At 32.0% G+C, this 12863-nt stretch overlaps 1 protein-coding gene across 4 annotated transcripts in view; it reads left to right on the forward strand.

Moving 5' to 3' along the window:
- The window catches only part of LOC126888279 (uncharacterized), a 49701-nt gene that overhangs the window by 20057 nt on the left and 16781 nt on the right, over nt 1–12863 (forward strand). Inside the window, exon 1 of one of the 4 annotated variants that reach the window (XM_050656391.1) lies at nt 2226–2377. The exons of 2 other annotated variants lie outside the window; for them this stretch is intronic. In XM_050656391.1, the coding sequence (XP_050512348.1) occupies nt 2285–2377 (93 nt within the window). In that variant the 5' untranslated portion in view covers nt 2226–2284. Of the gene's footprint in view, nt 1–2225; nt 2378–12863 lie in introns of those variants that run through there. One more of the 4 variants, XM_050656394.1, reaches the window with a different exon arrangement.

A 12863-nucleotide genomic window follows, 5' to 3' on the forward strand; every position in this document is an offset into this window, starting at 1 on the left:
AGAAAAAGCAAAATAAGCATGTAAGAAACGATATTTAAAAATAGCCAGCAATGCATAGCACTTCCAGATAGTCTGACACTATTAGCAACAAGAAATAACTACAGAAATGTTGGTGAAAAACATAAAAACAGAAGCCAAAAAATTTTGACTTAAAATAAATGAAGAAAGACAAAATATATGATAATAGGAGACAGTACCGGCGCTAGGGTATAAGGCGCCCGCCTGCAAAACTAGCATAGGCTCCCTTTGGTCTCTTTTACATTAGTATTTTGTATAGTACCAGCAGAAAAAAAGCTCAATTTGGCGCCCCCCAAGCAGGGGCGCCCGCCTGCAGTGCATCCCTTGCAGGCCCGTTATCGCCGGCCCTGATAGGAGAGATCCAAAAAGAAAAAGAAAATAACATCACAGTACAAATAGATGAAGAAAAAAGATACTCGTTCAAAAGAGCAAAAGACATTAATTATCTGGTAGCCAATATATGTAGAATAAAATGGTCATGAAAAAGGGAGATACAGGCCATAATAGCTAAAAGAAATAAAACGCATGGAGCATTACGCACATTAATAAAATCAAAATACGTATCAAGAAAAACAAAAATCATAATTTATAAGACTGTTATCAGACCTACGATAACCTACGCATACGAAACATGGGTGCTTAAAAAGTCAGAAACAGACCTTTTAGAATGATGGGAGAAAAAAATCTAAAGGCAATATATGGAGGTGTGAAAATAGAAGTTCAATGGAGAAGAACCAATAAAGATTTGAAAGAATATATAAAGGGTCAACGATCACGACGACGATTAAAGCACAGAGACTAAGACAATTGAAGCACATCGAGAGAATGGGAAGTAAAAGAATGCCAAAAATGGTACTCTTACAAAGAACAATACAAAAGAGAAAGAAAGGCAGGACATGTAAAAGATGGAAGGACTAAAACCTTAAGAAAAGTAACATTGAGAGATGGAAAGAATTAGCATTGGATAGAAGGAGATGGAGGGAGGTGGTGGGGGAGTGTATAAAATGACTGAAATGTGATTAAATAAAATTTATAAGATTAAAATATAATGTAATTAGAAATGTAGACATTTTAGCCCTAGGCCTACAAGTCCTATTGAGCTTAATAAATACATAAATATTGTATTATTACATTTAATTTATACGCATGTACCTGTACCATATATGTCTTATATTTGAAGCCATTTTTGCGCACATGCCATATTTTTGCATTCTCCTTTGCTTTTGCATTGAATTAAAATTCTTCTAGTTCTTCTAGCAAATATTCTTCTAATTCTTCAGGCACCATAGGATCAGATGAATATATAGGTGTGGAGCTCTAATTGATTATTTTCCATCCCAATTTAGTAGGGACTTTCTTCACGCCCAACTATTCCATTACTTGAGTATAGATTATATGTAAGTATGTACTATGCAGCTCTGCACAACCTTTTGCAGGTAGTAACTTTTGCAAGTTAACGCTTGTATAAAAAGTAGCTTATTTGAAGTAGCTAAAAACGTATTTGACCCAAGTCACTCTTTTCTTTTGCGCTATATAAATATATAATTATTTGCAGTCCACTCTGTCCAATTATTAATGCAGATGACTTTGGCTGTTAAAATTCGGCGGTTAATAATTTCAACTGTTTGCTATCAGTAAGTGTTTTTAAGAAACTAAAAAACGACAGGATCTGGAGAAGAACGAATGTGACTGACGTCAAGAAAGGACAGCTAGACTATGGATATAGGCAGGACACATAGCCAGAATGACAGATGAGCGATGAACAAGGAGGTTATTGAAATGGAGGCCGAGGGAAGACAAGAGATGGCATCATATAGGCGTCGGTCGGCCACCTATAAGATGGACTGACGGTATAAAAAGTCACACGAGTTGGAAACACGAGAAAGAGGCCTATGTTCAGCAGCGGTCTTTTGAGGTTGGATGATGATATGTGTTCGTTTTTCCTTATCTGCCGATTAATTATTTAGCAACTTTCAATTAAAAAAATAATTGTATTTTGAAAATGAGTTCTTATCTCTTAATCACAATCTCGAATAAAGTGTGGTTACTAATAAAATATTTCCTATGAGGTTATGTTATACTATTTAAGGAAGTTGTTAATTATTTTCTTTTATTTTAATCTGTAAAAACAATACATAATTATCTCACAGGGAATCATCTCATAATTAACTGCGCCTACAATGTACCTACGTGTATATCAACTTAAATATAAAAACATGTTTTTTTTAATTCTTTATTCGAAAATTAATATCCAAATCTCTTCAACATGTTAAAGATTACTTTGTTTGCTTTAGCTGTCATAAGTCTAACCACTGCCCACTACATACCATATTATGATTACTTAGTTATCCCTCAGTTGGTAAGTTAATCAGCATATTATGTTTTGTATATTTTCGAAGTTTAACTTAAACCTTCTAAAGATTTAAATAATTTAATATGAATCTTTTGGTGTTTTTTTATTTAATTTTTGATGTAGAATGAAAATGTTGTCTCTCTCATTACAACTGTGAACAAGACAAGAAATATAACTCCAACTCGCTTTATAGACAACGCGAAAACGGCGGGTTCGTTGGAAAAAATATTCCCATGAGATTTCTTTGCATAATCACATTCGTGAGACACCCCAGAATAAGGTTCAAGAAGTCGCCCACGCAAAAAGTGGTCCAATTTTTTTTAACAAATTTTTTTATTCAAATTGCAAAAATCAATATTTTTAGCCAGGAGAATTTTTTTTTAATTTTTCGGAACATTCCGGACAGAAAAGGTCTCTTATAATTTTCCCTAAAGTTGGTCGTGTTCGAGTTATAAGCAATTTAATATTTGAAAAACGCGAAAATGTCCATTTTTAAGACTTAATAACTCCGGTAAAAATAATTATTATTAAAGTTAGACAGTGACTAAATCAAATTTAAAGCCCCCCCTTCATGACACTGAAGAAATTTGCGTCATTAATTTATTACTAAGCTGTTATTTTTAATTATTAATAATGAGTGGTAAGTGTTGTTCTGAAGCTATTTTCTTGTGGCATTTTTACAATTTTAACTATTTAGAATGGGAAATAAGCCACAATATTATTAAAAAATGATTTTTATTAACGTTTCGACGCCCAAATCGGGTGCCGTTGTCAAAATACAAAATACTATTAATATAAACAAAAATGTTGTTGCTTAGTAAAAAAATTCTTCTAATAATTTATTTAATTTGACTCATTTATATCGGCAATTCAGATACATATGATACATTTTAAAGTAGAAGACTTTAAAATGATATTGCCAATATTTATGAGTTGCGTTCCTGGGACGACTTTACTGAAAGATAGTTCATTCGATTACATGAAATCAACCCCAACTCAAGAATATCTGTCACAAAAAAATCATAGCATGTGATCTGTCTTTAAAAAGACAACCACATGCAACGGTGACATTAAAATTCTCGCGTTAGAGATCTCATAGTAAATCACGAGGGAAAACCAGGAAAAACCTCGTGATACTATCTCGACATCGTAAGTATTTGGTCTTACATTTAATTTACTCTCAAAATTAATACCAAATTCTGACTTTACTATAATTTTGTTTAAATTATAAATAATATCAATAATACATGGGTATATAAGTAATACTAAAATATAAAATATGTACTAACTCGACTATTGACTTACTAATTGTGGTATTTTCTTTCTATTGACTTCCTCTTGCAGTATGGGTATCCACATCCTACTGCATTCCACCGAGGAATTTGCGACACAATTGGTTTCGTTTAGCATAATTAGAGCCGCTTCTTTGATTTTTCTCTTTTTACTATCTGTTTCAATTTTTTTTTTATCAAGACCATTAAACGTTAGAATAAGTGAACATCAATCTTATATTAAAAATAGAGAATTTGATAGATCTCAAATATGTCAACACGCATGGGATAATGAACATAGAGTTCAGTGGAGAGATTCAAGTATAGTCCTGAAAGAAACAGGTAGTAAAAAGAGAAAAATCAAAGAAGCGGCTCTAATTATGCTAAACGAAACCAATTGTGTCGCAAATTCCTCGGTGGAATGCAGTAGGATGTGGATACCCATACTGAAAGAGGAAGTCAATAGAAAGAAAATACCACAATTAGTAAGTCAATAGTCGAGTTAGTACATATTTTATATTTTAGTATTACTTATATACCCATGTATTATTGATATTATTTATAATTTAAACAAAATTATAGTAAAGTCAGAATTTGGTATTAATTTTGAGAGTAAATTAAATGTAAGACCAAATACTTACGATGTCGAGATAGTATCACGAGGTTTTTCCTGGTTTTCCCTCGTGATTTACTATGAGATCTCTAACGCGAGAATTTTAATGTCACCGTTGCATGTGGTTGTCTTTTTAAAGACAGATCACATGCTATGATTTTTTTGTGACGGATATTCTTGAGTTGGGGTTGATTTCATGTAATCGAATGAACTATCTTTCAGTAAAGTCGTCCCAGGAACGCAACTCATAAATATTGGCAATATCATTTTAAAGTCTTCTACTTTAAAATGTATCATATGTATCTGAATTGCCGATATAAATGAGTCAAATTAAATAAATTATTAGAAGAATTTTTTTACTAAGCAACAAAATTTTTGTTTATATTAATAGTATTTTGTATTTTGACAACGGCACCCGATTTGGGCGTCGAAACGTTAATAAAAATCATTTTTTAATAATATTGTGGCTTATTTCCCATTCTAAATAGTTAAAAATGAGTGGTAAGATCGTATTAACGCGGCTGTAAAAATGTGAGTGCGAGTGAGATGCGCCATTGGACTGTCTGAATTGCATCTCTTTCGCACTCATCATGAACGGCCGCCTAACACGTGTATGGCGCTCATTATTTTTACTTAAAAATAACAGCTTAGTAATCAAATAATAACAACATCAGATATGCAGACGACACCGCGATCATGGCTGAAAACATCGAAGATCTTCAATTCCTTATAGATCGAGTCACTAGAGAATGCTCCAATAACGGACTTAACATAAATGCAACAAAGACAAAGTTACTTGTGGTTAGTAAACAAGACGTCGGCCCTATGCAACTAATTGTCAGTGATGAATCAATAACAAAAGTTAACCATTTTAAATACCTAGGATGTTGGATAAAGGAGACACTAAATCCGGATGAAGAAATTAAAACTCGTATAGAAATTGCAAGAGGAGCATTTATGAAACTTAGATCTATTCTGAGCAACTCTCAGCTGAACTTACAACTAAGAATCAAGTTCCTAAAATGTTATGTGTATCCTGTATTACTATATGGATGTGAAACCTGGATCATGAAGGTTAACATGATGAACAAATTAGAAGCCTTTGAGATGTGGTCATATCGTAGAATGCTCAGAATATCTTGGGTTCAACGCATTTCTAATAGAGAAGTCTTAAACAGAGTAGGTCAAGGCGAAGGTGACTTAATGAAGATGATAAAAAAGAGAAAACTTGAATATCTGGGGCGTATAATGAGAGGTAGCAGATACAGGATGCTGCAGTTAATACTCAATGGAAAGATCGACGGAAAAAGAGGAATTGGTCGAAAGAAATATTCATGGCTCCGAAACCTTCGTCAATGGACTGGCTTATCAGCAGATCAATTGTTACATGCCGCACAAGATCGAGAACGATATCGGCAAATTGTTATGGAAGCTACCCACGCCTAAAAATTTGGGCACGGTACTTAAAGAAGAAGAATCAAATAATGACAAAAATTTCTTCAGGATCTTGTAGGGGGGCTTTAAACTTTGATTTGGTTACTTTCTGACTTTCATAGTAATAACTTTTAACCGAGTTATTAAGCCTTGAAAATAGAAATGTTTCGTTTTTTTTTCAATTTTAAAATGCTTTTACCTCGAAAACGATTAAATTTGGAAAAAAATTATAACAGATCTTTTTTATCCAGAATGGTCCAAAAAACCTAAAAAAAAATTGTTCCGGCCAAAAATACTGACTTTTGCAGTTCGATTAAAAAAATTGTTAAAAAATTTGGACCACTTTTCGCGTGGGCGACTTCTTGAATCTTATTCTGGAATGTCTCACGAGTCTGATTAGGCAAAAAAATCTCATGGGAATATTTTCTCCAAAGAACCCGCTGTTTTCGACTTGTCTATTAAGTATATATTATTTTACCGACCAAAACCGAATTCCAAACCAAACTGTTTGGCCTTGGCCAAACTAGTTTGTCCTGAACGCGATAGGATAAACTAGTTTGTCCTAAACGCGATAGGATAAACTAGTCTATTGAAAAATATTGTATGACTTGTACACACTTCCAAATGCATGTCAAACCGGCAACAGGTGTATGTTTTCAAAAAAATTAATAGTGTGTAAAATTATTTATTAAATTCAGCCTTAGTACTTTCGGCAATAGCACATGCCATCAGCAGAGATTTTTATAAACAAAAGCAAGTTAGGAGAAATTTTTATACAGATAAAATGGTTAAAAAAATTTACGTTTTACAGGTCACAAATGCCTCAGAGAAGAGTGAAATAATTGTTGAAATACAACATATTCAAAATTTTTTAACAAAATATAAGCCTATTATCTGGGGTAAAAAACCTTTTAGATATTAAATTTTTTTTACATCTGATGTGATTAAGCCACAATGGCTACCACATGGTAACGGTAACCGTTACACTTACGCCAGTCAATGAGAGCAAGAATAGGATATTACCTACGAATTCTATCGTAGTGCATGGATTTTAATGAAATGTTGGAAATAGACTCACTTATTTCCTAATTCAAAGTCTACCCTATATACTACGGCGCTTTTATCTTGGGGGTAGTTCCCCCCATTAAAGGAAGTGGAAATTTTGTTTTTCAAAATAAAAACGAAAATGACTAGAGCCTAATTCTAAGCAAACAACCGGTTTATATTTTTTTTAAACTCAACACTACTTGAGTTATTCGTGGTTGAAAGTTGGCCATTTTCATTGAAAAATGACACCTTTTTGGACAGCTTTTTGCGAATACCTTAATAACTATGTATGCATCTAACTAAAAAAACTATGTAAAACATTTTTACAGCTTATAAAAAAACAAAGAGATTCGTTCCTTCGTAAATCTTCTAGAAAATAAAATACAAAAAGAAACATGTTAGGTGAAAATAGTTTCCTTTTTGTGCATGCTCAAATCGCTGTATTCAACTTGAAATATCAGAGAAACGGTCGATTTTAGGTGTGTAATGCTGTGCTACCAATAACTTTTGTAGATCTTGAAAATACCTTTAAAATGAGCAATTTGTCAATTACATTCAAACTAAGCGAGATATACTGCAAAAAATTTGACTAATGTATTTTAAGAAAAAATTAAAAGTATATTTAACCCCTCATCTACCAGAATTTAAATGTATTGTTTTCCTACTACAATACCTTTTATTATAGTATTATTTCTATGTTCAAAAAGTTGGACTGGTTTAACATGAATGGTTTGTGAAAAAAATAAGATCAAATTACAGAGCGCATTTTTAAATTTTTTTAAAATCATCCTTTGTCTCCTTAAAATCATCCTTATTAATAATTTTACACGAGGTATGTCAAAAATATGAATTTCACTTAAGATTAAATTACCTTTATATATAATAATATCGAAAATTGTTATTAAGAAAAGTTGTTTGGAATTAAAAACTATGTTTCAATGTTCAATTACACTCTTCTAATTGAAATATTGTGAACTATAAAGGTACTTAACTGTTAAGCGAAATTCATATCTCTTAAGCCGCAGTCTCTCTTATGCGATTGTCGCATGCGTTTGACGCAAGCAGCAGTCGCAAGCGATGTTCTGTGCACTCCTCAAATGTAAACTTTATGCGGCCGGTCTGTCTTGTGCGTCCGACGCGAGGAATCGCATGCGCCTGCTGCATCGACTGGTGATAATAGCAGTGCTTTGCAGTGACTGCATGCGTCCATTTCATAAAACAACAAAAAATTTGACATAGAATTTAAAAGTTTGTTGTTTATTGTTTATCAACTTATGATAATGAGGTTCGAGGTTAAGAAGCTTTGTTAATTAATATTTTAATAATACGTAATTCCAGATATAAATAAGCAATATGCTGTTGTTTTCATAATTGCACAGAGAATAAACATTTTGCACTTTAATGTGACACCAAGTTTTTCTTCTGGTGTTATCACTCTCTTTACCATTCTTGTAGGAGATTTCGTTATGTCTTCCTTAATAGCACATAACAAGAAATTAATGGAACTGGTTCTTCGTCACGCGAAAGAAACTATGAAACTTGGTCTCATTATCAACCATATATTTACTTATTAAATTGGTTTGGTATCCTTCTTCAACCCTATTCACATACATTTCATCAGTTTTACTCTTTTTTGGTTTACCTTCATATGAGAGCATCATTTTTAAAAGGTTCTCTTCCAATTCTTGCTCTTTTAATATGTGAAGATAAACCTGTCTCTGTAGATACCCCATTATTATTATCACTAAATTAATTACTACTTACTATTACCGTTGATTGATAAATATAGAGGGGTATATTCATCCAGTATATTCATCAATAAGCGTTATTACTATTACTACTACCTACTAATTATAAATTACTAAATATTACTATTATTATAAATGACTAATGAATATTATTAATTACTAAGGATTACTATTATTATAAATTACTAAATATTCCTATTATTATTAATTACTAAGTATTACTATAATTATAAATTATTAAAAATAGTATTATAAATTACTATGAAGCAATTTTACTGTTATCGGTGCTATCCTTTATCAGATAATATATAACATAACCTTTAACCTATTATTTTTAAAATTCCCGCTTTTCATCAGCTGTTCTATCTGATGCGTCTAAACGCACAAGAGAGACCACCCCAACCACTGCGTTAATTGCTTGCGACTACTGCTTGCGTCGAACGCATGCGACAATCGCATAAGAGAGACTGCGCCTTTAGATACCTCGTATAAAATTAAACAAGTTTGATATCTGATAGTTGTATGTTAGCTTTAGACCAGATAGAGCATTTTATGAAACATATTTTTTTAGAAAAATTGATAATAAAAAAGTTTCTCATAATATAGTTCTTAGCTACGCAGATATACTGTATAAGGGCTTCTGTATAAGAATTTCCAAATTGTAATGCCATATTCTGATTCAGCATAATTAAAAACAAAATAGAAACATCTTTGATCAAAGTAAAATTTACATCAAATCAGTTTACATATTTGATCAAAGTAAACAATTAGCGTCAAAATCTGTGAGTAGAACTTTTTACTTTAACATGTATATAAACTAACAAAAAAAGTTTTAGAAATATATAAGCTTGTTTGAATTTTTCCGAAACAATGCATGTTTGCGTTCTATGGTGATTCCCCGATTATTAGTTTTTTCAGGATTCGAAAAAATTAATATATTTAACCCTTATCCGGACAAGGGGGGTCCAACGGGCCCCAGACGCCAATTATTTTATCATAAACTGATAAACAAATTTTTATTGAATTTTATGCATCACTGAATTTGTTTAGAAGTATGTTTCCTTCCACATAGTCATGAGATATTCAAAATATTCATGTTCATTTTTGAAATTATTGCGTCCAAAGAATTTTGTTACGTAAAGGGACAACACGGGCCCGTCGCACAGTGTTCAAAATTGAAGGAAACGTGATCGAAAGTCCAAAAAAAAAAATAAATCTGAGAATGCCGAAATTAAGGGTTTTGTTTGAACTACTCATGATGCAACTTTTCAGCAAAAATTGACTTTTTAAGTTTGTTAGGGCCAGATGTATTAATGATCAAAATTACAAAATTCAATATAATTTTATACATCAAATTTAAATCCTCAGAATATGCCTTTTACTTTGATTATTACTTCATTTATGTGGATAGTTAATGTAAAAGTAATTATTGGAGATAAAAATACATACTTTATAGATTAAAATGATACAGTTAGCTTCACGGAAAGGTGATTATAATTTTGATATAATCGGCTGTCTAAAAACCTATACAATTTTTGATAAAATTAATGTTTGACAGCCTATTACGTTTATTGTGCCATCTTGTGCCACGTTAAATCCTTCACTAGATGAAAGATTACAATGTAAGGAATAAAAAAATATATAACACAAACTGCGGAAAACTGCGCAACTGAGTACATGGCGCATTGCATCGAGCGCTGCGCGCGTTTAGTCTGAATTAATTGCATTTGTACGTATTGTTTACATGCATGTCAAACACATGATATTTGTTGGGGTTGCGAAAAGAGATTTTAGTTTTGATGAAGTAGTGTTTTTGCTTAATGGAGAATATATTGTACATTAGTTTTATAAATAGCTATATTAACAATTTGTTGAAGTTATATTTCTTTAGGCGCGATTGGGAAAAATGTTGGGATTTGGAGTAAACGTAAATGTAAATGTGCGCGAATTCATCAAAAATTGTTAGCTCTACGCGCAGATACGTTAAAGGTTTTTCAACGCTTCTCATTTGTTTCGAGCTTCCGTCATAATCTGTCGCATAATCCGGGTATATTAATACACTAAGCAGCAAAATTAACGCACCACCTGTAAAATGGGACATTTTTGATGTCTCGAATTTCCTAAACCTCTTGTCCGATTTAAGTTATTTAATATGTTATAGCCTTATTCTTTAACAATATCTCCGTAATAATATTGTTGCTAGGCGGGTAAGATGTCATTGTATACCGGGTGTACCAATAATACTGTGTTTTTTTCTAAAAGTATTGAGTATTTCTTACCACTCATAACACTGTTAAAAATATATATACAGGGTGTTTCATTAAGAATGTCCAATGTCTGAGTTGTAGATTCTAGACCTCGAAATATTAAGATTTAACCAAAATCAGTTAAATAAAATATGGCTCCTTACAGAGTAACAGAGGGTGTTATTTAAAAATTTAAAAACTATGCTCAGTATTTTAAAACTATTCTACGTATCCTTCTCATACTTGACAGGCGGTGTAGGTACTATACACCCTACGAAATTATGTTAAATATCCGTTTCTGGTTAGTCCCAGAGGCGTACGAGATAGGGGACAGTGAGGGGTTGACCCTTTCCAATTCCTACTCCACTGGCGGAATTTCCATTTTAGCGCCATTTTTCGATTCTTCAATACTCGCTATGTAAATAACATACTCCTCACACCTAACGATAAAATTATTCGTTTTCGAGATATTTGAACTTAAACAAGTAACGGCACAGACATTTTGAATAATGTATTGTGTCGCTTAATTTTAAAATATCTCGAAAACTTATGATTTCATCATTAATAATGAATAATATACTCTTCATTCTTAACGATAAAATTATTGGTAATAGAGATACTTGAAGTTTAAAATTAAGCGGCACAATACATTAATTAAATATATGTGCCGTTACATGCTTAACTTCAAATATCTCGAAAACTGATGACTTTATCGTTGCGAATGAAGTGTATGTTATTTACATAGATAGTATTGTAGAATCGAAAAATTGTGCTAAAATGGTATTTCCGCCAGTAGCGTAGAATCTGGGAAGGCCCAACCATTCACTGTCCCCTGTCGTACGCCTCTGGTAGTAGGCAGAAACGATTGTTTAACGCAATTTTATAGGGTGTACAGTACCCACACTTTTTGCCAAGTATGAAAAGGATACATCAAATAGTTTTAAACCAATGAGCAAAAATATTTTTAAATTTTTAAATAAAACACCCTGTAACTCTGTAACGAGCCACATTTTATTTAAGTGATTTGGGTTAAATCCTAATATTTTGAGGTCTAAAATCTACAAATCAAATTGGACATTCTTATTGAAACACCCTGTATAACGATATTTTTTAAGTAATTCACCACCTAATGAAGGGATGAAAACTAAAAAAAACGACCCCTGTTATAATATACTCGTTATACGGTATAATACCTCAAATATTCCAAGTTTTCAGCCGGATCACTTTTACAGTTTAAACAAATTTAGTTTCGTTCACGTTTTGACCAATTTTGAACACTGTGCGTCGGGCCTATTTGTATTTATACCTAAAGTCTAAATCTTTGTTACAGAAGTTAATCTGGCAGTCAGGTAATGTTTTTGTGGATTACCTAAATGACTTTTATGATTCCGGAAATCCAATAATAAAGTCTAAACGTGCAACAAACAATGTAAACATCTCTTTGATGTTAGCATCAAAGAGATGCTTACAATGTTATATCTATTCTAAATGAATTTTAAAAACTGATAATCATTGTTGGAATGCAATAATATTGTTAGGTAGGTACTTATACATATTTTGAAATAAATAATGCATATGCTATCAGCCGTTTGATATCGATGTTAGTGTCGACAACTAAGCCCCTAAAAATAAATAAATGACTAATCTATTTTTTTGTTATTATTGTTTGTTTTAACCTAATACTTAATAATAATTTAATTTGTCATATCAATTTGCTATTCTAGTTGGGAATACGCTAATCTTGTGGCTTAGTCCCAACTAAAATAGTAAATTGATATGACAAGGTATTAATTTGTAAAAGTAAAATAATAATATTCTTCTGACTTATGCGTTTTATTCATTTTGTAAAGATTATTTTTGTCCGTACTTTATACGTGAGCGGCTAATTACCATAATCTTTTCTCAGAAGGGTTTTCACACCATAATGAAAGGCAGCAACACCGTAATCTTTTTCCAGGGTATGCGTGAACATCAACCCCCATTTTCAAAAAAATGCCCTGGTACATTTACAAAAGTTTTTATTTATTTATTAATTAAGTCGTTATTTGGCTCCAAATGTTTATTACTTGTGAATAAATATTTTTTCTACAAAAGTTTTCTTGCATTCCATTATTTTGTGTAAATCCTTCAGGT

The sequence above is a fragment of the Diabrotica virgifera genome, chromosome 7 (assembly GCF_917563875.1).
Source record: "Diabrotica virgifera virgifera chromosome 7, PGI_DIABVI_V3a".
Lineage (NCBI taxonomy): Eukaryota > Metazoa > Arthropoda > Insecta > Coleoptera > Chrysomelidae > Diabrotica > Diabrotica virgifera.